This window comes from Melanotaenia boesemani, chromosome 19 (assembly GCF_017639745.1).
Source record: "Melanotaenia boesemani isolate fMelBoe1 chromosome 19, fMelBoe1.pri, whole genome shotgun sequence".
Classification (NCBI taxonomy): Eukaryota; Metazoa; Chordata; class Actinopteri; order Atheriniformes; family Melanotaeniidae; genus Melanotaenia; species Melanotaenia boesemani.
Genome location: NC_055700.1, coordinates 11,319,728 through 11,346,540, shown reverse-complemented (window position 1 = coordinate 11,346,540; position 26,813 = coordinate 11,319,728). Strand labels below are relative to the sequence as shown.

Sequence of the window (26,813 nt, the reverse complement as noted above, 5' to 3'; positions counted from 1 at the left end):
GCATATTTTTGAGTCACCAGTGAAGCTGCTGGTTTGCTGTTTGTATTGGTGCTTTGTTTCCCTGGTTGAGCACCAGCAGGCCCTAGGGAAAGTACATGCAAAGAGTATTGCTCAGTTCTTAAGCATCTTTCTTCTCAAGGAGCAGCTCCCTGCCTCCTTTATCCTAGTGGTTTAAAGTTGTAATGACTGCACTGATCTTGTCTGTATTTTTTCTGAATGGATCCTGAACATCGCTTATTCTTAAATTCTGAAATCTGTAAGATAGAAACACCACAGTGGTATAAGCTGAACAGCTTGAGGTAACAACAGGCATCCTTACAATACAAACATGTCAGCATTGTGATTGACTGGCAGCCTGCTATGGGTGTGCCCCACCTCTCAGCCAGTGTTAGCTTGGATAGACTCCAGCCTACTTATATAGCGTGTGGAAGAATGGCTGAAAAATAAGACATCCTTCTGGAAGAAAATGTGTTGTTTTTCAGTTTCAACTCAGTCTAGTTCTTTTAAATTTCCCTGAGCTCCTGGAATATAGTCTTGACTATCTTTGATGTGTTTCCCACTAGCATGTGCTTTCTCGATTAAACCAACATTTGCTGCAGTTTTACAGGACCGTATGTCTTGTTCTTCTCTCATATTGCAGCTCTTCCACTTTTTAAAAAATCTTTCTTTTTAAGACAAGAGTCTTTGAAACAGTGACAGAATTTTTATGTGACATGTCTGAAATGGCAGTAAGAAAACATAATCCATCATTACGTTTTAGGGAAAGACACATTGATAGACTGACCAGATTTTGGAAATTAAATTTAGATTTACTTGACCAGTGTTCAAGATGAAAATATGTTTTCTGAGTTAACACTTTGAGCTTTGAAAGTCTGTGTCTCTGCTTAATGAAGTTTCCTGTTCTCAGGGAGGAGTGCCGCCCCCAGGGTTCTGGAGCGTTACAGAGCCAGGACTCAAGAACAAACATCTCTGAACCGGGGCCTCAGTCGTTCCATGGGCTCGCTGCCAATCCAGGACTTGTTGAAGGGGGATGAGGGTGCAGTCCCACAGTACTCCCTGCCCGGTTATCACACAAACTCTGAGTCCCCAACAGAACTCTACCCCAAACCACCCTCACTCCAACACCAGCTGTCTTATCCCCATCTGCACCCTCTCCATCCCCAGCAAAAGGGTCGACCTGTGGAACTGGACCGTAGGTCTTTACCCTTCTACAGTGGGGAACTGGGACCGAGTCAGGCCAGAAAGACATGGGCTTCCTCTGTGGATTTAGCTTACATTGACCCAGAGGCTCTTCGTTTTGGGGCTTTGGAGGACGCTCGCAGAGGTAGCACTGCTTTAAGTACACACTCTGTAGGCAGGCGCAAATCACCTTTGCTGGCATCCAGGGAGAAGGATTCTCGCTACTCTGAGTTTGGTGGGCTGAAGAATAGAAAGCCTTACCATTTCTCAACCCTGTCTGTTGACCCAGCTTTCACTGGTGCTTACGACAGGATCAGGGAAAGACAGAGGAAACTCGAGGCACTACGACAAGCAGTAGATGGTGAGTAAAAGTTGTTTTTACTCTTAATATTCATGAAAATGAATCTTGAAGGTTCAATTAAAACTTTTGTGAATGAAACCATAATCTGTGTTTATGTTGGGAAAATACCTTGAGAAATGTATATCAGACCTGTTTCTTGGCTTAGTCTACCTATTCATGCCACAACACACACAAACCATTCAACCAGCAAACAGTAATGCAACTCTGTCTAGTTCAGTGAAAATCTGCACATCACACTTCTTCATTAAGACGGCCATCTTTTACCCCCTCCCTCTTTTTGTACTCCCTCATAGCAACACGTCACAAGTAACAAATGACCTGTCGTTATTATTGCAAGACAATGGGATTGTGGTGACACGTGGCTTTGTCGTGGGTCATTATTTTGTACTCTGTGGTTGTCAGTGTCATGTCTAAACATGCAGTGTTTGAGTCTCAACATATTAAGATATAAAGGGGTCAACTATTCAAAACTAAAAAAAAAAACTCTCAGTGGTAAAAACATTTCAAGGACCAAGCTGTGTCAGTACTCTCCTTTAGAATAAATCAAACTGGGCAATACAATAATATTATCAGAAAATTAAAGCTCGTACAGCATCAGCTAGCCTGTTTTTGAGAGGTTAGGATGTGAACAGTGATATCATTTGACCAGCCAGGCACTGGGATTCAGTATTGATTGTGTGTCTTGAGAGTAACTGCTGTGTGGGTTGAGAGCTGGGTACTGGCTGAAAGTATCATTGGTGGTGGCTGGGCTGCAGTGTTTGGACAGAATGAATGAGTCACTAGTACAAAGGTTGCCAAATGGCTGATTCTAATTACAGGCCAGCTTAATTCTAACGTGCTGCTAACTGAGTACACGTCAGTCACTTTCTGGTTTCCTTTACATATATGTGCATGTATGTGCACACATGTAGATAAATGAACTTCTACAACTGGAACTTTAGATTGTTTCTGTGAATGTAAGTCTATATTGTAGTGCTTAACAAAGAATTTACACATTAATTGCTTGCCATGTGTTTATATCAGCTATTGATGAATGATGATGATGTAGAGTTGTCTAAAGGGATGAAACATCTCAGATGAGGCACAATAACAACAGATTTCTGAACTGTTAAATGATTTTGTGCGTTGCTGAAGGAGAAGTATACAAATGTCTGCCATCTATCATTTCATTTTCAATTTAACACACATTTGTTAAAAACTAAAGATTGGTCCATCTTTTCTCCATCAAAGATGTTTTTCAACTTCATTATAAGTTTTAAGATGCAAAAAAGTAATTATTTTTCTTTATTGATTTTTTTATATATATTTTAAACTTTTCCTGTTTAAAGTTGCACTACAAACTCAAGTGTTACTGACTGGGGAGAGAAAAAAATATTTGTACAATCACATGATTAGACAGAGCACACACAACACACACAATTGTTTAATTCCTCTGTAGTCAGCCCCAAGAGCTTTATGTTTCCCTCATGAGCTTATTGCGTTCTTAGTGAACTCTTCATAGAGAAGCTAGTTTTATACAACACTCACATGTGGCTACATAGGTCTCTAAGCCACCTGGAGATGGTGGAGCAGTGTAAGGGTTGGCTGGCTTCAAATAATAAACCACTGGCTTCTACCTTTTCTTCCTGTTCCTCCTCTTGCTGTTCTTCCAGACTCCCTGCTCTTCAGCTGCTGCAGCCTCATTGCTTTTCTGGCAGCTATTTTTAATGCTGACCAAGGCACCAACCAAGCATTCTTTTCCTCGACTGTGGCTTTTTATCCACAGTGAGGCCAGTTTTTCTTTCCTTCTCCTTTACATTTTATTAACTGTTTGTTTGTTTGTTTGTTTTTTGTTGTTGTTTTGTTTTTTTGGGGAAGTTTTTTGATTTTACAAAATTGTACTAAGAAATGAGCCTATATGCAACAAAGTGAAAGAAGAAGAAAATAAACTTTGGTGGTTTCTTTCCTTGTCCCACCGATCAGTCTCTGTATGTTATGTTGTACAAAACAATATGGAGAAATGGGTACTAAGCTAAGCTTCTTTTTTTCTCTCTTAATGCTGTTACGTTGTATGTCCTGAGCTGAGATCATTTACAACTTTGGCAATTAAAGGTATGGTTATTGAGCCGTGTTCTGCTTGTAAAATCCCAAAAATGTGTAAAACTTGTTGGGCATGAATTTCCTATAGCAGGTGGAGAATTGACATTAGATATTTTCACTAAACAACCGTAAGTTCCTCTAAACAATTCGCTGAAGATATGAAAATGAAGCTAGTATATGCCCATTAACCAGTGATGATAATATAATTGTGGTAAATATGATCTCATGCAATGTACAGATTGTTGTCAAGAAATGTGGAATTTGATACAAGATCTGGAAAAGCAAATAAACTATTAAGAAAAAATGCACATTGCTGGGTAGATATACAAAAGTGCTGAAAAAGCAGCATTAATGCACAGACATGGAAGCGTAACCAGGCAGCTGGTCATGACGCCTGAACTGTGTATTTCTTAGAAAATCCGTTTTGGAAAACTTAATGCTGCTTCTGCTTCTAGGGCTGGTTCTAGTGCCAGTCCTAAGCTGGTTTTACTAAAGAACCAGTTTGATTTTCCATGCCAGAGATTTCCCTCAGAGCTATGTCATTATGTCACTGTAAACATTCCAACTTTAGCTGTATTTTGTTTAAACCGCCATCTTGTGTATTCTAAGTCTGTGTAAAGCACCAGAGTGCATGGAGACAGTTTACAGTGTCTCGTTTTCACTGCAACACCATGCAGTAATATCACCTACTTGCTTTTGTAATTACTTTTACAAACAGATTTTTATGATATGATTTTGCATTTTAAATTTTTACTAGCATTTATAAAACTAATCCAAATGAGGTTTATGAACACGGGAATGCGGTTTATATATACTCCAAACACAGAATGTAAATAGAAAAGAGTTTACAAATGTAAACTGGCTTAAACTACTTTATCCCTTCCATGTCTCAACACCTATAAATCTCAGTTTTTATTTTAAGCTACACTGGCTTTCTTTTTTTCTTTTTTAATACTTGGTGCTCACAGAATTTTGATTAAACCAGCCCATGACCACCTTAGATTGTCAGGGTGGAGGAGATTTAGATTTATTAAGTTGTTGCTGATGTGGAATTGGAGTCATAATGTCTTAATTTCTTTTAATATGCTTTTGCTGCTAGAGTATATTCGTGTCTTTTTACTTCAAAGTCAACTAAGTTTATGTGTAAAGGAATAAAAGGATCAATTCTTGCCATGCAAGTAATTGTCCAGTGCCATCAAATCTAGCTTAGGGTAACTATAACACCTGAGCCATGATGTATTTAATTCTCATCCTAGTCCTATTTAACTATAGTATAAATAGAGTCTTGCATAAACTGTTTGCATGGCCTAAAGGATGTGTTACTTGGCAGAGACTTCCTTTTCTTTCTTTTTTCTACTTTTTTCTGTTCTTTTCTGCAGGAAAGTGATGGCACAGCAGTGGTCAGTGGTCTCAGGTTCCACAGAGTTTCACACAGCTTTTCTAGCTTCTCTGTATGTGTATTTGAAAAATCTTCATGTCATGTGCATGCCTGTGTGTGCATGGGCATGTATCTTCCTGGCACCCTATGTCTCCTCAAATGCATAGAAAAACCCCACCCACTCTCCTTTTTTTGTGCCAAGGTGCTTCAGTCTTCAATGAGTGTAAACTTTACTCACAGACCAAGAAGCTGTAATTGGAGTCATGTGTAGGGGATGAAGGGAATTCCTAACATTATTGGACTTTTCCGGCTCTTGGCAGCAGGTCATGTGGCTTTGGGCTGAAGCTGGTCCAGTGTGGACACCCAGCACAGGGGAGTGCTACTCAAAGGGAAGAGGAGGGGGTTTTGTGAAACCATAACATCATTTTTGTGATTTATGAAAACCGTTGGAGGAAAGATTTAATAAATTTTCAGTTTTTTTTTAATAAAAGCCTTGTCCAGTGGGTGTATATTTAAATCACTTCAAACAACTGCCTTCTAACTACTCTTATCTTATTCTTATCTTCATATTATCTATGTGAATTTTGTTTAATAATTCAGGGTACTTCAGGTGTATAAGCAATATTAATAACAGCTTTTCCATAGTTTTGCATTTTGTGTGGGGCAGCACCTGTAAAGCAGGGACTGTCTGAATGGATATTCTCAGGTACTCTTGCTTATGTCACAGTCCAAAGTCATGTAAATTAGCCTAATTTTACCACAGAGTGAATGTAGTTCCCAGCGACTGAAAAGCAGCCCATCAGTTTGTCCACACTCAGGCTGAACCTTCTCTCTTGGCCAGGGTCTGCTGACGTAAACTCCCAAGGTTTTCTGCTTCTACCACCTCCATCAAAATTACCTGGCTTCATCTGTGGAAGGATGCTTCTGAGTGCGATTTGTTGAATAACTCTAAAAAGATTTTTGCAATAATGTGCTCTCCTTGGGAGACAAATTGGCTGCACAATATTATATCGTCTGTATTGTATTCTTCACTTCACCCGTTAGGTTTCTACAACTCTACACGTATGTCTCTGTATGGGGTTTTGTGCAATGTGCAAGTCTTTTGTAACTGCATGGGTACATTGCTGTAAAGTGCACAAGAGGGATTACTCCTCTCTGTACCTTTTTTTTAACAGAGATGACATTGTGCAAAAAGAAACTCATGACTCACCAACCAGTGGAAGATGGAAAACTATTTTGGGTGACAGTCTGACCAGTCGTTCTGCCTCACAGTAACATTATAGTTGCTGCTGTGTTGTAATTCTTTTTGTTCTAGATGTTTACTAAAGACAGATGTCATTACAAGGAGAAGAGAAGTCAGTTGTGTGAAACTGAGCTGAAATTCCTGAGCATTCAAGCTATGTGGCTGATGCTGACGAGCAGGACTTTCAAGTATTATTTACTTTTCAGAAGAACACATGACACGCATGTTAAGGTTGACTAACAAAGTAAATTTTTTTCTTGTTATGATTGTTCCCACTGAACTTTAGTTGATCATATATAAAGCTATATTTATATGAACATTGGGTTGAACTAGTCTGTACTTGCTGTGGTTCTACTAGTCGAACAACACAAGAGATAATACCTTTAACAAAGACCTCTCTAACCTGACAGGAGTCGTGCCTGCAAACTTGTGGTGAATCTGTTTTCCTGTGTAGTTAACTGCACATTTTATTAGTGTTTGACAACAGCATGACTAATACATACATTGTGCGTCCCATTCTGTTGACCTGGTGTTCAGTCCTCGTATGTTTGAGAGAAATTTCTGTAAAAGAAAACAACAGCTCATCGGTTCATATTTTGACAACATATGATCATCCATTATGCAACTTTCTGTAAGGGTGTGTGTGTTGTGACATTTCAAAAAACAGTTTCAACTTAACATTTCTCACAAAGTCCATTTTACCTTTAATTTTATTGTTGAAAATGCATGACAGCATTGTTTTTCTTGTTTTACTGCATAGTTTGTGTATCATATGATATATTTTTTTTTCTCTGCTTCCAGACCCTGTTCACACCCACAAAAGATATCACAGTGATTACAGCTCATCCAGTGAAAGCCCCTCAGTGACCTCCTCTGATCCAGACTACAGGATAGGTAAAACATGCCTGTGATGAGCAGTTTCTTATGTTTTACACTGAGACATAAACAATATCATCTGCTAGTGTAATGTGTTTGGGACTGATGCATCTTTTTTGTACATTAAGTTAAGTGTGACATTACATAGGGGAAAGGGGGCTGAAGCTGATCCTCTGCAAATACGCCTTTGAGCCAGCAGGGGAGGTAATCAGAGGTGAAACAGGCGTGCCTCATGGCTGCTTAGACATATTAAACTGGCTTTACAATACTTGCCACTCTTACTAATAGTGGTGTCATCATTTAGCTGATTCCACAGTGCCAGCTTCATGCTATGCACGCATGCAGCGATGAGGGGCTGAGTCACCTTTGTCTGACTTGTTTGATGGACTCATGAGCAGTGTTTCCCCCAACAGCAGCTCCTGCCCTTCCATTATGTTTTAAGTACATTTTTTCCTCTCATTATTGCCCATAGAGAGTTAGAAGCAGTAGAGAGCACTAGTGCTTTTTATTTTACTTATTTAATCCATAACTACGTTATAACTGGAAGGGTGAGTGAATACATTCATATGGAAAACATGACTGAAGAACGATAACACTAGTTTCCTCCACTGACGGCTTTCTGTGGGCTGCCCTGCTCATCACAGGCTTGACATTGTTAGGTAAACTGCTTTAACTTGATTTCAAGCATCGCACGATGTTATCAGGTAACTTCAAAACCAGCCGCTGTCATTTACATGCTGCGTGCTGCAAATTACGTCAGGACTGCTGCATTGTAGGGCTGCTCAGGACAGTTGTAAAGTGTGCATCATGAGTTTCAGTCCTGTGATTAACTGAGACAAATTTACTGAAAGTGGTCAGCCCTTTAGCAGGTAAAGAGTCAAAATGACCAAACACCCTGACATCCAGTTGCTTAATAGTTAAACCACTGTTGTTTCAGATAAGACCCTCTTTCCATATCATACCCATTCTCTTATCCTCAACGCCCTCTCCTTTTTTTTTTTTCTTAAGTTGTTGCACCAAAGTTTGATACTGAACCAAAGTAGCTGGGAATAGTTGAGACACTAGTGAGAAAATTGTCTGTTTAATTTAGTAGTTGCCAACGTTTATTTAGGGTTGGAAAATCAAAGCCTGTTTAGATTTCTTTCAACTAAAAAATTAAGTAAGTTATAACTTCTGAGACATGAAAAGGGGTTGCAGTTTTTTTAGCACCTTCTGTCTTATTGAGTTGCTGTAATGCAATTCCACCCCTTCATGCACACTTTCAGAGCAGCAGAAATTTAATTTGTGGTGCTTGCTTTGCGTGACTTCAGTTCACTGCAGCTATAATTCTGCTTCAACAAGTTCACACAGGTTTCTTCACAGCACCTTGTAGGTCTGGAGGGGGGTGTGTTTCATTGTGTAGTTATAAAAACAAAATATAGTCCTTTGCACTGATTTGTGCAACTAATATTCCGACGTCTCTTGCAGCTAAGAAACCTGGTGAGGTGACAAGATACGGCTCCCAGGGGCCGCTCACGTCTGAACACGATGCTCTGTCACTGACAAGTCACAACACACACAGACAAAGGTAAACATTTCTGTACCAGTATATCAGTGTTGCAATTTCTCTCCCAATTCACCCTCATGCTGCTGCTTCACTGTGTGAAGAAAAAAAAATTTATTTGAGTGGACTGTAAAGGTAGAAGAATAATGTCTTTTGCATCTTTTCGGATTAAATAAAATTCTGTGCTGCAAAACTTACCTGAGATCATTGAAGAATTAATACAATGATGGGTAAATTTGTCCTCGTTTAGTTTATTTAGACAAGTTCGTTTTTCTAAATGTCTGTAATTTTGCTCTTGCACACAGATTTATTTTTTCTGATCACAAGACTTGGGGATAATGTGTGCCCAGCACTGCTGATGGATTGATGATATAAATACAGCTAAACATTTTCCCTTGCCAGTCAGTGATTTAGGCTTTACATCCAAACTTTAGTATCAGGTCAGCAGGCTTCTTACCTCGATTACATACCATGTGAAACTGAGCTGAACCCTTACGTGCAGTGAAAAGACAGTATTAGTATATGCCGTATGATTCTGTCCCTTCCATGGAAGGAACACAGATCTTTCTTGTTGTAAGTCGCTATGAACCTAAACTTAGCAATTTTCTTGAGAAATAGACCGAGGCTAAAGATTTTGGAAGCCAGCTAGTTTTTGTTGGGTCACTTTGGTCATTTTAAATCAAACCTTTTTTATGTTAAATGTATCTGACGTGTGGTATTGTGTAGTCCCTCTGCACCAACTCAGCTAACAGATTGAGGCCATAATGGCTGTACCAGCTGTTTGCTCTTGGTTGAATTGTAGGATGTTAAAAAGTGATGTAATGATCTGTGTGATGGTTGAGTTGGATTTTGTACAAATACCTGCCAACATAGATTGGAGCATCTTTGCCTTGAATAATAAGTTTGTATCTGTTTGCAAATCATTTCCATTTAAGAGTTGATGTCTTCATTACAAATCCTTGACTAAGCAGGAACACTGCAAAGGAAATTGTCCTGTTTGGTCCTCTGGGCCACACACACTGCTGGTGTTGCACAGCAGGGCCAGCCCCGTGCTTAACTAGTGAGGTCATCTAATGTGACATCCACATTCAGCATTCTCAGTCTCTCTAATCTCTGGCATTACAGACCTGAACTGCTTGCTGTTTCTATGCTTGCTACCAGAAAAAAAACAATGTTTTCAAACTGTCCCACTGCACAGAGCTCAATCCCCAGAGTGGAGAGTTAACAAAGTGCTGACACACAAGCATTTACAAGGCATCACACATTAAACAACAGGCTTCTGCAGCTAACAGCTGTTATCTTGTAGGCAAAATGAGGGGACAGCTGATGAAGGCCTGCTGGAAGCGGAGTCACTCCTCCAGAGGCAGGAACAAGAAGTGCAGCGGCTACAGGCACACCTGGCCAATAGACTGTCCAGGGCCAACCTTTACCCCACAGGCGAGCTGCTTGTCCCACCTCACGCTTCAGTGCTTGACTTCCAAGACCCACTCTACACCACCTCTGTATCACTCCGCATAAACAAGGTCTGTGCACTAAGTGACTCAACACTCAAGCATGTACAAATGAGATGGTGCTGTAATCTACCAGAAAGACAGTTTTCAGGAGTATTGGAGTCGTTTCTGTCTTGTTTTACTTTTACCTCCTTAGACAATATCAACACACATGACACAGCCGACTTCAGAAAGCCATTAAAAGGCATCATTTCACTACAGTAGCAACTCCTTACATGCAAGAAGCTTGAGACTTATTTATATGCAATATGTGATGATGCATGTGCAAGTTTTAACTTGCATGGGCACATTGGTAACAGACTTGTTGATTAAGTGCTCATTTAATGTTGTGTAAGAGCAAAATGCTGACTTCAGTACATAAGCCATTTCAGCTTCTCTATGGTGCTTAAAAATATGTGTGGTCTGGGATTTTTGGTTAAATAAGACCATACCCCACCCACTACCATAAATTGTGTTAAAGTGTGAACACAAGTGGTAAACATAAGAACATATTGGCCGATGTTGGCCGTAAAGCTGAAATACTTTAGGTTATTATATTTCTAAAGATTAATCATATCTGGAAGAATGAGGCATTTTTGCTCCAGTGTGTTTTGTGGTTTGTTAAATTGATGTTATTTAGGATGCCGGGGATACCAGTTGAAAAAAAATAAAAAGCCATTAGCCATTACACATTTGCAAAATAAGTGTTCTTTCTTTGACAATTAGCTTTTCTGTATCCACTAATGTCAGAACTTTCATGGACCTGAGTTTGTGAAGATGGCCAGTGAGCCTTGCATTGCCTTATCCGTGCCTTCCTCAATAATGGTAAGGATAAAAATATATGCTGCCTTGAAGTTAGTGTGTCTTGGATGTTATATATATCCATTTGTAAGCCCCTTGTGCTGTTCTTTTTCCTCCCTTAACACAAGAAACGTGGTAAGGTGGAAGAACTGCAGAGGAAGGTGGGAGTGGTGCTGCTGAATGGCCAAAAGCTGGAGCTGAACTGTGACATCAAGGCAGTGTGTAAAGATGTTCTTGATATGGTGGTTGCCCACATCGGCCTTGTCGAGCACCATCTCTTCGGCCTTGCATACCTCAGAGGTAATGTTTGTGGTTCTTTTATTGTTTTGTATGTGTTAAGTAGTCACCATATTGTCCACTAGTTATCCCTTCTTAGTCCACTGAAAGATATAATTTGACCCTTAAACCATCTTTTTCAAATAAAGAGGCTTTCTGAAATTTTCACTAGCTTATGCAAAAATGCCTAATAGAGACATTACACCCCCTTCAAAAGAAATTTTATTTAGATTTATTTTTCTTTATCTGAGGTCCCATTGAAGAGGCAAAACCTGCAGAGTGTCAGTCTGACTTAACTCAGTGGTTTATCTTCATCCTTATTCCTTTCACTTTTAATAATCACACAGAAAATGAGTTTTTCTTCATTGATGCTGATGCCAAACTCACCAAAGTAGCGCCAGATGGATGGAAGGAGGATCCTAAAAAACGAAGATCTGATGTGCCGTTTAATCTTTTCTTGCGCATCAAATTCTTCCTTGATGATGTCAACCTCATACAGTAAGTTTACAGTTTTAGTAATAAGCAGAACCTGTTAAAGAAACCATGTCTTGGTAAATGACATGTAAAATATTTTTTATGGAAATAACAGGCATGCTATGACCAAACATCAGTACTACCTGCAGCTGAGGAAGGATATCTTGGAGGAAAGGATGCGCTGCAACACAGAAAATGCTCTGTTGTTGGCTTCGCTGGCACTGCAGGCTGAATTCGGTGACTACCAGCCTGAGGTATTTTTTTATAGATATTTTATTAAAAAAGTAGACATATAATGTAAGTTCAAGTGTAAGTGTATGCAAAAAAGAAAAAAATATTACTTAATTGAGCCTTTTAACGAATTGATTATGTTATTTATTAGGTATGTTTAAAAAATAATGCTGTTAATCCTTGTGCTGCAGCTCCATGGGAAGACCTATTTCAGACTGGAGCACTACCTGCCAGTGTCTGTCTTGGATAAGGTGGATCAGGCGACCATTAGGGAAGAACTGCCAAAACTTCACAACAACTACTATGGAGCGTCAGACTCTGAGGCCGAGTTTGAGTTTCTGAAGGTTAGCTGGAATAAAAAAAATGTAAAAATTCACGTCTAATCAACAAAAATATTTGGAGTTGTTGCTGCATTTTGTGTTTGTATTTGTGTAGCAGCACCTAGTGCATTAAATATATTTTTGAGAGCACTACAAAAAAAGTAGCAAGGTCCTGACAAAACATCTTATCTTGTCTTGTTAAATTCCTTATAGAGCTAAGCTTACAGACTGCCAGAAAATGTCAGAGTGCTTCATTTTACTGACCAAAAAATGTCATATTTTAGGCACGATAGCTTAAAAAATTGTTTTCATATAGAATAACTGAAATTTACAAGAAACAAAGTCTTATTTTTTATAAGCTTAAAAAAGCTTTTTTTGGGGGGACATCTTTCTCTCAGTGCTGCAAGTTTAACATTCAAGACCACTTCATGTTCTTTGTCTTAAAGGTGAGCCAGAGACTTACAGAATATGGAGTCCATTTCCATCGCGTGCTCCCAGAGAAGAGATCTCAGACAGGGATCATGCTGGGTGTTTACTCCAAGGGGGTGCTCATTTTTGAGGTCCTTAATGGAAATCGTACCCCAGTGCTGAGGTTCCCTTGGAGGGAGACCAAAAAGATTTCGTTTACAGTATGCACCTGTCTCTTTATTATTACAGATAAAGCAATGCATTGTAAATATGTATCTTTTACTATAGATTACCTGCAGTGATCCCCAGTTTCAATTATGGTTTATGTTTTATCATCCTAAGAAAAAGAAGATTTGCCTTCAGAACACATCAGACGGAATTAAGCACCTTTTTCAGACAGACAGCAACAAGACATGTCAGTACCTGCTGCAGTTGTGCTCTGATCAGCACAAGTTCCACCTGCAGATGAAAGCCCGCCAAAACAACCAGGAGCTCCAGGACCTAGGTACGTGAGAAGTGAGCGGCCACATCTCTGAGCAGAGTTTGCATAATGTCATCCCGTCTCAGATGGACAGAATTGTCATCATACTTATGCTGTATAAATAAAAATCATGCTAATATTAAACATTCATTTTCTTTCTTATACATTCCTGCTCATTAGAGAATTCCCCTTTGAGCAGTTTTCAGTATTCCATTGATCCTCGGAGTGGGGATGCAGCAGCGAGGTCAGTGAGCTCCGACAGTCTAACCCCCAGCTTGTCAACGCGCTCCAACCCAGAGCACCTGAAAAGGATCTCATACTCAGAAGTGGCCCTCAACAAGGCACCGTCAGGCTCGATATTAGTCCAAGATGATCTCCACTTTCCAGGTTTCAATCCAGTAGCCCCCTCTGTCATTTCCAATCCACGAATAATGAGTCGCTCGCACCACAACCTCGCTCTGATAGCAGAGCCTCCAGAGCGCCAAATGGCAGAGTTGTACCGAGGCCAGTCGCACAGCAGACTGACCCAACCACAATCCAACCAAGCAGCTTCTCACTTCCAGCAACATCAGCGTGCCAGCTCAGACACAGGCTCACTTTCACACCAACAAGACAAGTAAGTAGAAAAAAGAGAAATGCGAAAAGCAAATGCCACATTTTATAAATAAAATAATACATTATGAATGTATTAGTGCTTCATGTGGAAGCACTAATACATAAAATTGTTATAATGCTTATAACAAAGGTTTTTTTTTCATGTATTTGTATTCTTTGAATAGTCCTTCAACATTTTATTTCAAGTTAAATTAAGGATATGGGGTCGTGTGTTTATGTGTTGGTCCTCTGTAAAGTCTTCAGTGTCAGAGTCTGCCATATTAGGTTACTCAGTGAGCGGCTTATTACTGCAACTGAACCTCTGCTTACACTATGGAAACACACAGAACATCATGTCCATTCTCTAATTGATCCTCTGGGGGTCTTCTTGAGTGGGTGCACATGCGCCTTCATGTCTGCTTGTTTTTGTGAGACTGCTTACTACTGTTCATGTTTTAATAAGGAAACCTGTTTTTGTACTACATGCTTCCTCTCGTTAGCCGTATGCCTTAAAATTTCTGAAGTCAAAGAGGATATTTATTGTGACAGAACATGCTTTTTTTTCCCTTCTTTTTGCATTGTTTTTTTTTCCCTCAGTGTTGACTTGTCAGGCTAATCTCCTGTTCTCACCTTCTCAGACCACTTCTCGCAGTGTCCCACAGCAGTCCAGCCTGGCGCCTCAGCAAATCTAAAAAAGAATCAGACTCTTCCTCCTTAGAAGATACTGGCCAAGCATATGTTCTTGGTAAGGATGCTGCCCTGTCTAGGATAAAGGATAGTATGAAGGTGTACAGTCCCAGCATGAAATAAAGTTTGTGCTCAGGATTATCAGCATAACTCAAATTCTGGTAGAAATATTGAATTAATGGTTTTATATTTTTTGATCACATGCTCCCCTCTCTTATACTCTTATACCACATTGTAGCTTATGCTATAGCTTTAACATGCTTTGATTTGCTCCTCTGATGCGATGTTACTGCTCCTGTAATTATATCTGGCTTTCTAATAATGCTGAACTGTTAATGTTAATTTAATACTGTAGCTCTGTCCATCTGTGTATAGACTCAGCTGGTCCACAAGTCTCTCTCTTGGAATGTCTTCACTCTTTTCTGTCTTGCAGTAATTCCAGTAAAGAGCTCCCTTATACATTTATAAAACTAAACAGTCACAAAGGTTAAAATCCTCACAAAATTGCAGGTCTTCTACATAGACTACTCTACAGACTCTGCACTGACCTCCCAAAAATAAGTGAATAAAAGTTGAGATTTTGTCAAGAACCAGTCTTAGTGGTGTGTTCTGTTCGCAGGTGTAAGTATGTGCAGTTCATCTGGACCACCTTCAACCCCAGCCTCTGTTAATGGTATGTTTATTTCTACAGTTGCTTTGAAACACTTTGTCCTTTTTTTTGTGCACCATAGTATAATCAGTGAAATGTTAATCTGCATTGTACCATTACTGTTTTTTTCTACATTTTTATTCCCCTCCTGTTGAACCATTTTCTCAATATGTTTGTAAAGTTCAGATATAAAAAAAAAACAAAACAAAAATGAAAGTCTTGTGCTCTAAATTTAAATTACATAATGAAGAATTCATTCTTTGTGCTGCTGGCCCGTGAACAATATGTTTGTCCACAGTCCCACAATTTTAATAGCTTCATGCTTGGCACTGAACTCCTTCCCTTTGATCCCAGTTTAGTCAACATTTGTTAACAGTGTTTAAGTGGGAGGCCCTCTGCATAACTGTGCCTGCCTGGGCTTATTAGTAGTTACAGTACCAACATATTTATGCTTTCAGAGCAGTCTGCTGTTAATCCCTCAAAATTACAAGACATGCATAAGTCAAAAGAAATGTTGTATATTTATGATATATTCCAGTAGATATAAGACATGTTGTGTGTTTGTGATTGGGCAGATTCACTGAAGAAAAAGCTCAATGAGTTGCCATCTCCTGAGAGAGAAATCACAACTGTAAAGCTGAAGAAGGATGTGAAATATGGCCTGGGTAAGTCTTCATATTTGTTTCATTAAGTTAAAAACTCAGTTTCACAAAGTCCTGCTGCAATTTCTCAGCTGTAAGAGACCAGGAAAAGTTGTATATGTAGATTTTGTGTGGTCGTGTCTGCAGTTGCGAGCACAAGTAAACCCCCACCCCAGGAAAGAGATTTTGTATGAAGTGAAAGTATATACAACCCCTTCAGCTAAAATTTTAGCAAAATGTTAATTAGCTCTTAATTTTAATGTTAGTTTCAAATTTGCTTGCAAGTGCTTGAATAATTGGGTTAAAATGTTTATTACTATTTTTCAATATGTGTGTTCTAGGGTTTCAGGTTGTCGGAGGGGAGAACTCTGGCCGAACAGACCTCGGTACTATCATTAGTTCTGTCACTCCAGGGGGTCCTGCTGATGTTAATGGCTGTCTCAAACCTGGTGGGCCATTATTTTGTTCTTCTGTGCCCTGTTTTGTTGTTTTGGGGGGGGGGGGGGGGGGGTTGTATGAAGTACTCCTGAGTAGTCTGTGGTTTAGGCTGTAATGCAAGCCCTTTTAATTTAGACAATTTTCTTTATTGATGAGCTAAAGCTAAAAGCTACTCTGAACAGGGCCATCAAAAGAGTATATTTTTTATTTATTGATTTGTTTTAGTGATGAAAAGATGACATCCGCAGGGAACTGTGGTCTTTGAGGACCACAGTCCTGCATGTTTTAGTTGTTTCCCTGCACACACCTGCCTAATGAGGGTGTCATTCTGCAGATCTTGACAATAAGCTGTTTAACCATTTGATTTGAATTAGATGTGCTAGAGTGGGGAAACATCCAAAATGTGCAGGACACCAGCCCTCGAGGACCAGAGTTTGACATCCTTAAGAGACTTAACTAAGTCGATTCACTATGACATGTGGACACCAAATGAGAGATAAATGCTCCCGTTTACACGACCTGCTGATAATAAACTGCTAACTGAATGATAATTTTTTAAAAAAGGGACTATGACTAATGCAGCATGTCAAATGCAGAATTTATTAGGAAGTATAAATGCAAAATATGTGAAATCACAGTGATTGTTTTGTTAAAATAATGTAGAAAATACAAGTGCTTCTCCTTTTGGTATGAATGCAAATAAGAGGCGTTGGCGCTTCTTGATTAAAAAACAATTTGACGCCTCAACACCATGCGGCAAAGCAGCTCTATCAGATTTTTCTTAAATAATGCATGCACCAATGCAAGGTTATGCTTTTTGTGTTTGATTCACAGCAATACTTATGTATTGTGTATCCATTACTTTTTTTTAACCATCTGAAACAACTCAAACTTAAAAAGAAAATTATTGCAGTTTGAGAAAGTTCTACATTATAGATATTTATGTTATTTCACTTCTGGATCAGACCGTTATTTACACTTTCCTAACTGCAAAACACTCTGTAGCAACACGGTCCACAGCGCGTTTGGTGTTGTAAACAACCTTCTGGCCTGTGAATGAAATATGATACATCTCGTTAAATATTATGAAATATGACTGTCATTAAAGAATTTTTTTGGGGGTGGGGCATTTCTTATGTGAGTAATGGTGGTAATGTTGCTTCAGGTGACCGGCTGATCTCTGTAAATGATATAAACTTGGAGGGACGTTCTCACACCACAACGGTTGAAATCCTTCAGAATGCTCCTGATGATGTTACTCTGGTGGTGTCACAGCCTAAAGAGAGGCTTTACAAAGGTAATTGTAGACATTTAGATGAGTATTTCTGTAGCTGTGTCTTTTGGATGGAATTCATTCATGCATTCATTTGTAGATAAATTTCACTTTTCTTTTTCCTCATTTTGACAGAATCTCCTTCAGAATATGTTCCCTATCAGCCCAAATCTTCATTCAAGTCACTTAAGTCTGCCCGGAGACCAGAATTAGACTGTGATACTTCCTCAGAGGAGCATCCAGGAACAGGAAGCCCCAGTCCTCCTCTGCACAGTGCTGACACACCATCATCTGCCTCCTCCCCAATCCACCAGCACACCAGCCTCAGCTCTCACGACTCTAGAATAAGCAGTTCTTCTAAAATCAGCCAGCCCCCTCCTAATGGAGTTCAGCAGTGCTTGGAAAGAGCTACAGCTGCTGCCGCAGCTCCAGCCGTTGCCCAACATCATGGACCAGAACCAAATGCGGGTTTGGATCCTCGACCACCAGCTCTGCCACCTAAAACCAGAAAAGCTAAAGTTGCAGAAGTTCCCAAAGTTTCTGAGAATTCTGATTGGGGAGATTCAGACATGGATGAAGAGACTTCTTCCAGTGGTCAGGAAAAACTGAAGGCCAAAAAGGTGCGGACTTTGTGGTTATGAATTATTTCTGTAAATAAATCCAGAATATTTAAACAATGTCTGACATATTAGTTGCCTACTCCAGAGATCTGTGAACTAAAATACAAAAACATGTTTTGTTGTGGAGCAAATGTAAATCAGCTTAATGGAGCAGCACATGAATGATACTTCTGTGGACAAGCATGTTGCATCACCTGTCAGATGCTTGGCACAAGTAACTGCTTGTTATTAATTCTTCGCCTGTCATTGCATTTACAATGTCAATACAAGGCAGTTTGTACCTGTACATTGCATGATATGACAGATATCAAATTTTCCTCTTTGCATCACCAAATTCAACTTTCTCACTCTTTTAAAAGCTTTTTCTTTCTGCATGTTGCTGCTTTTGATTATTCACTTTAATACCCTGTTCTCTGTTTGCAGGAAAACATCATGGAAAATGTAAATGGTAATGCCCCAGTAGTCAATAGTCTCCATCCAGGAGATTTATTTGACATTGAGCTGTCCAAAAAAGACAGCAGCCTGGGGATAAGTGTCACGGTACTGTTCGGCAAGGTTTTCACCCTCTCTTTGTTTTTGCCCCCTGTCCCGCTCATCTCATTACTGTGTTTCCATTGTGTTTATATGTTGTTTGATTTATGTTCTTAACAGTGTGTTTTGTGATGTATTTTCCCAAGATTTTAAAAGATAATAAAGTCATGCAGCATCTTGAGCTTCTTCACAGTAATGACCAAGTCTAGAAAGGGCTGGTTTGTGGGTTTTCTTCTGGCTTCCTTCATTACATGTTGGCTGCTGTTGAGTGATTTACTTGAGTGCCACTAATCTAATTCTTCTATCTGGGTCTTTGAACATTGATTGCCGTGGTATAATTTACTTCTCAGGAAAAAGTAATAATCAACGACTGATCAGCTGACCATATTTCTTACCTGTCCAATATATTTGGGTGGAATAATCATCAAATATTGTGTAACTGTAATAATGGTATAGAAAATGAAAGTATAATTAATTTATTAAATCACATTTACAACTGAGACTGTCATCATTTAAATGACAGTGTTACATAATTATTGTTGTTTTTTTAGATTTAACTCACAAGTCATTTTGTCAGTAACATCATTTTTACATTCAAAACTAAAATATTGAGTGATAAATGCTTTGTTTGTTGAATTAGGAATAATTGGAATAACCAACAAAAACGTATATTAAACTTAACAATTTGGTTGACAGGGCAAAAAAAAAATAAAAAGAAGCAGTCGTAGTTTATTGAGTCTAAAGCTATGTATTTTTTTAAAAAAAGAAAACAAAACTTATTTAAAGCCTAATGATCATCTTTGGGAATTAATATGCTAGTTATTGTGCATCTAGTGTTGGCTGTGATGGGAAGATCCACAAATGTTCAAACATGAACTTAGTTTTTAGTTGTGACTTATGAATACTTGTGAAGTTCAGCTGCTTTTCGTTACGATTTTGGTGTAAGTAGAGAAATTATATTTATGAGGCAAAGTTAAAAACAAAGCATTTATCATTTAGCTATTATACCTGAAATGGAAAAACCCTCCACATCTTCCATCAGCTCCCAGAAAAACTGTTAACCAGTTTCGCTTTTGGTTAAGAGTAAAAATTGTGTTATTTATTTATTTATGTATTTTTTTAGGGAGGAGTTAACACAACTGTACGACATGGAGGGGTCTACGTCAAAGCCATTCTACCCAAAGGTGCTGCTGACCTTGATGGAAGGATTCAGAAAGGTGAACAAATTAGCAGTAATGCTAAAAATAAAAGAAACTACTCAACTTAAACTGAGATCCAATTAGTAAATTCTGTGGCTCTCCTCTGGTCAGGTGATCGTGTGCTGGCTGTTAATGGGAAGAGTCTAGATGGAGCCACTCATCAGCAGGCAGTTGAGGCCCTCAGGAACACGGGGCAGGTGAGGGGTTGACAGTTACACAATGCAGACGAGCTGTTTAACTAGGTGGCCTTCGACACAATATAAATCATGTTATTTGTGTGCAGACAGTGCACTTGTTGCTGGAGAAGGGTCATCCACCTGCAGATGGCACTCGTGTTCCCCTCACACCTCAGGGCACTACACGATGTGCTGCCAGTGACCGTAGCCAGACAACGGGCAAAGAGCAGCTGCACGAGGCCAAAGAAAAACCAGATTATAGCTTTGTCACGCAAGGTGAGGCAACAACAGCCAGTGGGATTAAATTTCTCCCTCACAAGTTTAGATAACATATTTTAACGCACCCCAACACAATCATGTATGCCACCTGCATCCACTTTCAGCTCTGTATGCCTTATTTCCTATACAAGGTCATCTTATCCCTTATAAACGTCCACATCAATGGTTATGAAGGGAAACACTGATGATTCTGGTCAGCAGTTTTTCAGCACTGTTAACACTGAGACTCTTTGTTCCCACTTTGAACAAAGTAACTTTAGGTGGTAATCTCATTTAAGGGGGGAAAAACAAGAATGAGCTTGTGTGCACTACACGTTAGCTGCACATCGGTGCTTATTTAGAGCCGAGTGGGTGGTAAGGATGTGTTGTGCTTTCCAAGAACTGGGCATTTGTTTTGTGTAACTTCTCATTGATAAGCAGCATCTACTAGTAATTACTATTTCCTTGGAATTATTTTAGCAATGTTTCATTACACACAAACATTTTGTTTGCATGGTTTAGTTACTCAGAAAGATACTTCTTTTACTTATATGTATTTGTACGTTACTGACGTCTTTGTATTTCATTGAGAAAGTAATTTCAATGGTGGAAGGATGGTGTGTGTGTGTGGGAGGACAGAGTATGTGAGGGTTGGATGGTGTATGTGTGGGAGGATGAATGGAGGAGTGGAAGGAGAGTGTGTGTGTTTGTGTGTGTTGGTCTGGGGGGGGGGGGGGGGGGGGGGGGGGGGCAGGACTGGTTCTCGGGGTGTGCGGCTGGGCGCTGGGGTGTGGGGCTGGCCTCTGGCGGTGGCCGTCTGGGCGGGCCGGGTCCCCCCGGGTGGCGTGCTGGCCCTTGGCCTGTGGGGGTGGGGGGTGTCCCTGCGCTCCTGGGCCCGGGCCCTCTGCCCCGTCTGTCCCGGGCGGCCGGTGCCCGGGGGGGTCGGGGACTGCTGGCCTCGGCCTGCCGGGGCCGGTGCCCTGTGTCCGCGGGGCGGCTCCTGCTGGGGTCTCCTGCTGCTGCCTTCCTGGGCGGGCAAGTGGTCGTCTCTGTGGACCGGTCGGGATCTGTAGCCTACGGGGGGGCTGGTGGCCTGGGTCTCGGGACCGCTGGCCTGACTCTGGCCTCTGTTCAAGTGAGGTGGCATCTGCATGATCACTCTGCATGGTCACTCCTCCCTGAACGTCTCCACACAGTCTTTGCGTCGCCGTGTGGCCGAGTTCTCCAGCATATCCACACAGGTTTCTCTGCGCGTGTTCTTGAATACATATTTTTTTTTATTTTTTTTTTATTACTTCTGTTCTTATTATTATTATTACTCTTACTCTTATTATTATTACTACTACTATTATTATTATTACTATTATTGTGATTATTATTATTGTTACTATTATCAACTAGTTGTGTAATGACCTACTGGCCAGGATGATCTTAGCTATATATGTTGCAAGTAGTATGGATTACATGGTTTTCTGTATAATGTTTTAAGTCCCCACCCGCACTCCCCACACCCTTTCTGTCCCTCTCTCTCCCCTCCCTCTTCTCTCTACTTTCTTTTCTATCTCTCTCTCTCTCTGTCCCCTCCGGTCGAGTCCAGCATTAAGAGTCTGATTTAATAAAGTTTTTCATGTCATCAAGAGGGACTTTATACATGTAGTATAAATCCCTGCTTGATAGAGTAAAATTGCCCAGCACCAGACAGCAGCCAGACAATCATTCTGTTTGCAACGATGCTGGACAAGACAGGTTAAAAAAAAAAAAAAAAAAAAAAAAAAAAAAAAAGAGAAAGTAATTTCAAACCGCGGTTGGATCAGTTATAGTAGTTGTACTGTTCTTATTCCCTGTGTTCATCCTTTTAGTGTCTGTTCATAGAAATCATCTCTTAACAGAAAATAAGGGAGTCACTCTGATAGTCACTTGTGTACCATTCTGCCGAGTTAGGAAGTTTGCATTGGCACTCAGAATATTTAGTTTCCATATTTCCACATTTATTAGAGTTCAGGTTTTCCATTCCATTCTCATAAATGTTCAATAAACCAGTAAATTGGAGGTCAGGATTAAAAGCTTCATTTTGATGGGGACATTTGGAATGTTTTCACATTTAATTTGATTATAAATTATTGAAGCTAAGCTTGTTGCACACTTCAAAATCATTAGGATTTTAATGTTTTTGTTCTTATGTATGATGCAGGGTTTTTTTCACCAGCAAGCTCTTCATGGCCACTGCGTTGTGATGTTGTAGGTTTTATTTTGGTTTCCAACTGCATTCCATGCAGGATTTAGGGGGCTTGAGGCAGAGTACGCAGCTTGCTTGTTTAACACTGGGCTTGTTTTTCTAGACAGACCCACATTAATACACCAAACAGAACATTTCTGCATATGCATGTCTTTCTCCCAACAGATAATGTGTTTAAGGTGTGTCTCCTGAAGAACACGTCAGGGCTGGGCTTCAGTTTTAGTCGAGAAGAACATGTTCCCGATGAGCCCCACAGCTCCAGCATGGTGAGGGTTAAAAAGCTATTTCCCGGCCAGCCAGCAGCAGAGAGTGGTCAAATCAATATGGGTGATGTCATCTTGCGGGTTAATCAAACCCCTCTCAAAGGACTTTCACAACATGTACGTAATTTTCTTTCCTTTGTCCCCGAAAAATTGAATTACAAATCAAGTTATTAAGTTTCTTTTCTGTTTCTTTCTCACCATTGCGAACACATAGGAGGTCATATCTGCTTTGCGAGGAACAGGACAGGAGGTGACGTTGCTCCTCTGTAGACCTGGACATGGCATTCTTCCTGAGATGGACACTTCAGCCTTGGTGAAACATTAAATCAAAACTTGATTTTCTTCATAATAGCATCATTTTTAAGAAATTTTCAAAAACTTAAATTTGAACATAATCCTTCTCAGACCCCCATACCTTCACCTAGAAAGGCGCCAGTAACCCCTGCAGAGCCCAGCCTCAGTTTGGGCAGGACCGCTTCTCCTTCTGGTACAACAAAGAGCAAGAAACAGAACCTTGTGGAAGAGGCTCTGGAGAGACTGCAGCTAAAAACCCCCGGCCGACACAACAGCTACAGCGACAGCACCGATGGGGATGAGGAAGTGGAAGAGGCTTTCAGTCCAAGCGCTCTGGATCACAGCAAGCAGACCTGGGAGCGGAGTGTTTATCAAACCCCCGGCAGCAACCTGGGACTGGGAGGCTATGACAGCAGTGGTCAGCTGGATAACACCTTCCACTCAGCTTTCTATTCCCCAAACCTGTCAATGACAAGGTTAGACCTCAGCAACAGGTACCTAATCTCATAAGTAAAATAATAGATTAACCAAAGCAGTTAACATTATCATTATTTCTTTGGTATTTTTATGCAATATATGGCATTTAATTTCTGTCTTTGTGAACATTTTAATAGGTGTTTTTCATCACCTGAGGCAGCTGATGTAGAGCCAGCCTCTCTGCCTGTGCTGTCCTCTGCAGCTGCTCCAAGCCCAGACCCGCTGCCTCCACCAATGCCCCTACCCTTAAACTTCGGCATGCCTGGCAACGGACAAGACATGGAGGAATTTGTCCCAGTAAGGATTAGAAATTAATAAAATATATAATCTGAAAATAGCCAGACAAAGGTATACCATTTAAATGTGGATTTAAATTTTAAAGCTCTTTTCTGCAAAAATTCTTTTTGTTGTTTATTTATTTTTGTTAGGAAGTAGAGCTAAAGATCTCTTTGGTGAAGTCAGAAAAAGGCAGCCTTGGATTCACCCTCACAAAAGGCAATGATCATGGGTGTTACATCCATGACATCGTCCAGGATCCAGCCAAAGGAGATGGAAGGCTCAGACCTGGGGATCGAATGATCACGGTACCAATTCATCCCCCATCTTTTTTTTTAATTTTGTTTTGTTTGTTTGTTTTACACATGAAAACAGTTTGGATCTGTAAGATTCCCAAACTATTAAACTGCCCTATTTAACCTGTAACTCCTATTTTTATCAACAGGTGAACAACACAGATGTGAGTGAAATGGGCCACACTGAGGTGGTTAATCTTGTGCGTGCTGCACCTCGGGTGGTTGACTTGGTAGTCGGGAGGGTTCTTGAGGCCCCCAAACCCCCCATAGAGGCCCATCTGCTGCCTGACATTTGCTTCAAGAGCAAACAGGAGCCACTAGGTAGGAAGCTGCTCTTCATTTACAAGCTAACAAAAAATCATTTTTGAGTTTTTGTCCAGTTCATTGTCAAATCTAAATTTATTCCTTCTTTCTTTTACTCTTTGTTGTGTCCTCAGGGTTGGTCTTAGATGGTGGTAGCGACAGTATATACAGGGTCTTATTTGTAAAAGACATCAAACCTGGTTCACTGGCCTCAAAAGAAGGAAGCCTGAAGCCTCTTGATCTGATCCACTACATCAACGGTGCTCCAACCCAGGACCTGACCCTGAGCGAGAGCTCCAGACTGTTGGAATTTTCCCTCGGTGACCTCACGCTCAAGGCAACAAGGTAATGGGAACCAATGAATGACATTTATTCTGGGTAAAATCTGGCTTGTTGGTTTTCATTAAAAAAGTACAACTTATATACAATCAATTAAAACACATTTTTTCACTCTTCATTAATGTTTTCACAGGGATGGAAAACCTGTTTCTCCTGAACAGAAAAGTGTCTCTTTTCTAAACAACATTAGCTCCAAGATGCCATCCAGCATGAATGGTTTGTGCTGTCCTTAAAGACATTTTAATATATATTTTTTATTCTTTATCTGTCATATAATCACAACTTTGTTTTCTGTTCAAGGGTTCCTTCAAGAGGAAGATTCCAAAGACACAGAGAGTCTTGCTGCACTTTGTCCTTTAGAGGTGGGTTAAGAAATACATCTGAACTTTACCGTTCTGTCATCTTTTGGCGCACTTTTAAAAAAAAACACTTTTTAATAAATTGAGGTGGTGTTCATAGCTCTTTACAGTGAGTTGTAGTGGTTTACTGTTAATCTCACATTTGTTTGCTGTAAATGCAGGAAGATATTATAAAGCTGGATCTGGAGAAGCCTCAGTCTGGGGGTCTGGGTTTCTCTGTGATTGGAGGGGAGCGAGGGATCTTTGTTAAATCCATCACACCAGGAGGAGTAGCAGAGTCCTCGGGCAAGCTGCAAGTCGGAGACCGGCTGCTGAAAGTGAGTTTAATAAAATTTGTTGTTGAAAATTTATAAACATTTCTTACTCAAACTTTTGTCTTCTATGTTATTGTATTAACTTTTGTAATGTCACTCGTTTATGTGAGTCCTTTGAGGCTTTTATGCACTTAAACTAAGTTTCTGCACATTTAAGACAATACACACCTTCCCTGAGAGTCTGAAGAACATCTGTCTTCATCTTGTAGGTGAATGAAGAATTAATGACAGGAGTGTCCCACACTAAAGCTGTCACCACCATTCGTAAAGCCAGAGACCTGGTACGTCTTATTGTATCAAGACCACCTGACCAGAACTCAAACACCTACCTGGCCTATCTTCCCATCAATTCTGACAAGTGCAATGGCAACACAGGTATAAAGACTGGCTTCAATGTGCTTTTTAACATCATCTAGTTGTTTTCATTGATTGAAATTAGATCACAAGTAGAAATTGTTCTGTTATTATCTTGATGCATTTTGCTCTTGTTAATGTTTCAGACGTGAGTGAGGACAGTGGAGTGAAGAGTAAGCTGTGTACTCCACATGATGAGCTGAAATCAAGCAGCATCCCTTCCATACCACCAATAGGTACTATTAACCTTACAGGATAAGTTGTCCAATTTTATTTAAAAAGTTAAAGTTCTTAAATGATAAATGTGTAATCTTTCCATTTCAATGTCTGACAGACTATGAGGATGGTCCACAGGAGCTGAAAAATGAGACGGAGCAGACTGCAGAGCTTTCAGAGGATACGGACTGTGATGAATGGTCTTTACCTGAAGACTCTCCTGTGGTATAAATTAAGCAAAGCAGACATTATAAAAATGTTGCTTTAAAATGTTTTTAATTTAATAAGAAAACATTGTTTAATCAATACAGAATTCCCGGAAAGTGGCATGGCAAGAGGAGTGTGTTGACGATCCAAGGAATGAAAAGTAAGAATTTTCTTTAGGATATACACTTATCACATTTAAGGATATATCCTGTAAACATCACGTTAATTCTACTTCTGCTGAATCACCAGTTATCTGCAGATGGGGGCTGGGCCGCCCGAGGAAGATGAAATCACATGGGGAAGTGAAGAACTGCCCATTGAAAACATGAACTCCAAATCGAAAGATGGTAACAGACTTTTTCTCGTCTCTAAACTTATGTTCTTTTGTGAAAAAGTTCTCATAGTTGACTAATAAAAGATTTTAGAACATTAATTTTCTCAAATTAAACTGTATCTTGCACAGACGGGCCCATCATCACAGAGGAAGAGCTGACCTCTTTACCCCTTGTCAAAGTGATCCCTGATAGTCAGTACACAGGACAGAGGCTCAACACTGTGGTCCGCATGATGAGGGGCCTTCTGGAGCAGAAAATCCCGCTGCAAGAATTTGAAGTGAGACGCTTTGAATCCAGCACTGACTATTAAAGTTTAATTCATTAGATTTAATTAGCTC

General features: G+C 40.0%; 1 protein-coding gene across 3 annotated transcripts in view; it reads left to right on the top strand.

Annotated features, from left to right (window-relative positions):
• The window catches only part of ptpn13 (protein tyrosine phosphatase non-receptor type 13), a 40,697-nt gene that overhangs the window by 12,023 nt on the left and 1,861 nt on the right, over positions 1-26,813 (top strand). The window contains exons 7-44 of one of the 3 annotated variants that reach the window (XM_041969996.1): positions 908-1,540; positions 7,042-7,134; positions 8,584-8,683; positions 9,966-10,182; positions 10,900-10,974; positions 11,079-11,250; positions 11,574-11,724; positions 11,816-11,954; positions 12,123-12,275; positions 12,698-12,880; positions 13,002-13,164; positions 13,321-13,756; positions 14,373-14,479; positions 15,041-15,094; positions 15,646-15,735; positions 16,053-16,160; positions 17,315-17,446; positions 17,558-18,042; positions 18,466-18,582; positions 19,697-19,790; positions 19,884-19,969; positions 20,056-20,224; positions 22,608-22,822; positions 22,920-23,018; positions 23,111-23,493; positions 23,614-23,773; positions 23,905-24,060; positions 24,198-24,369; positions 24,486-24,696; positions 24,824-24,906; positions 24,991-25,052; positions 25,211-25,366; positions 25,573-25,738; positions 25,864-25,953; positions 26,052-26,158; positions 26,245-26,300; positions 26,390-26,487; positions 26,604-26,752. In XM_041969996.1, the coding sequence (XP_041825930.1) occupies positions 908-1,540; positions 7,042-7,134; positions 8,584-8,683; positions 9,966-10,182; positions 10,900-10,974; positions 11,079-11,250; positions 11,574-11,724; positions 11,816-11,954; positions 12,123-12,275; positions 12,698-12,880; positions 13,002-13,164; positions 13,321-13,756; positions 14,373-14,479; positions 15,041-15,094; positions 15,646-15,735; positions 16,053-16,160; positions 17,315-17,446; positions 17,558-18,042; positions 18,466-18,582; positions 19,697-19,790; positions 19,884-19,969; positions 20,056-20,224; positions 22,608-22,822; positions 22,920-23,018; positions 23,111-23,493; positions 23,614-23,773; positions 23,905-24,060; positions 24,198-24,369; positions 24,486-24,696; positions 24,824-24,906; positions 24,991-25,052; positions 25,211-25,366; positions 25,573-25,738; positions 25,864-25,953; positions 26,052-26,158; positions 26,245-26,300; positions 26,390-26,487; positions 26,604-26,752 (6,320 nt within the window). Of the gene's footprint in view, positions 1-907; positions 1,541-7,041; positions 7,135-8,583; positions 8,684-9,965; positions 10,183-10,899; positions 10,975-11,078; positions 11,251-11,573; positions 11,725-11,815; positions 11,955-12,122; positions 12,276-12,697; positions 12,881-13,001; positions 13,165-13,320; positions 13,757-14,372; positions 14,480-15,040; positions 15,095-15,645; positions 15,736-16,052; positions 16,161-17,314; positions 17,447-17,557; positions 18,043-18,465; positions 18,598-19,696; positions 19,791-19,883; positions 19,970-20,055; positions 20,225-22,607; positions 22,823-22,919; positions 23,019-23,110; positions 23,494-23,613; positions 23,774-23,904; positions 24,061-24,197; positions 24,370-24,485; positions 24,697-24,823; positions 24,907-24,990; positions 25,053-25,210; positions 25,367-25,572; positions 25,739-25,863; positions 25,954-26,051; positions 26,159-26,244; positions 26,301-26,389; positions 26,488-26,603; positions 26,753-26,813 lie in introns of all 3 variants that reach the window. The other 2 variants (XM_041969995.1, XM_041969997.1) reach the window with 2 other exon arrangements.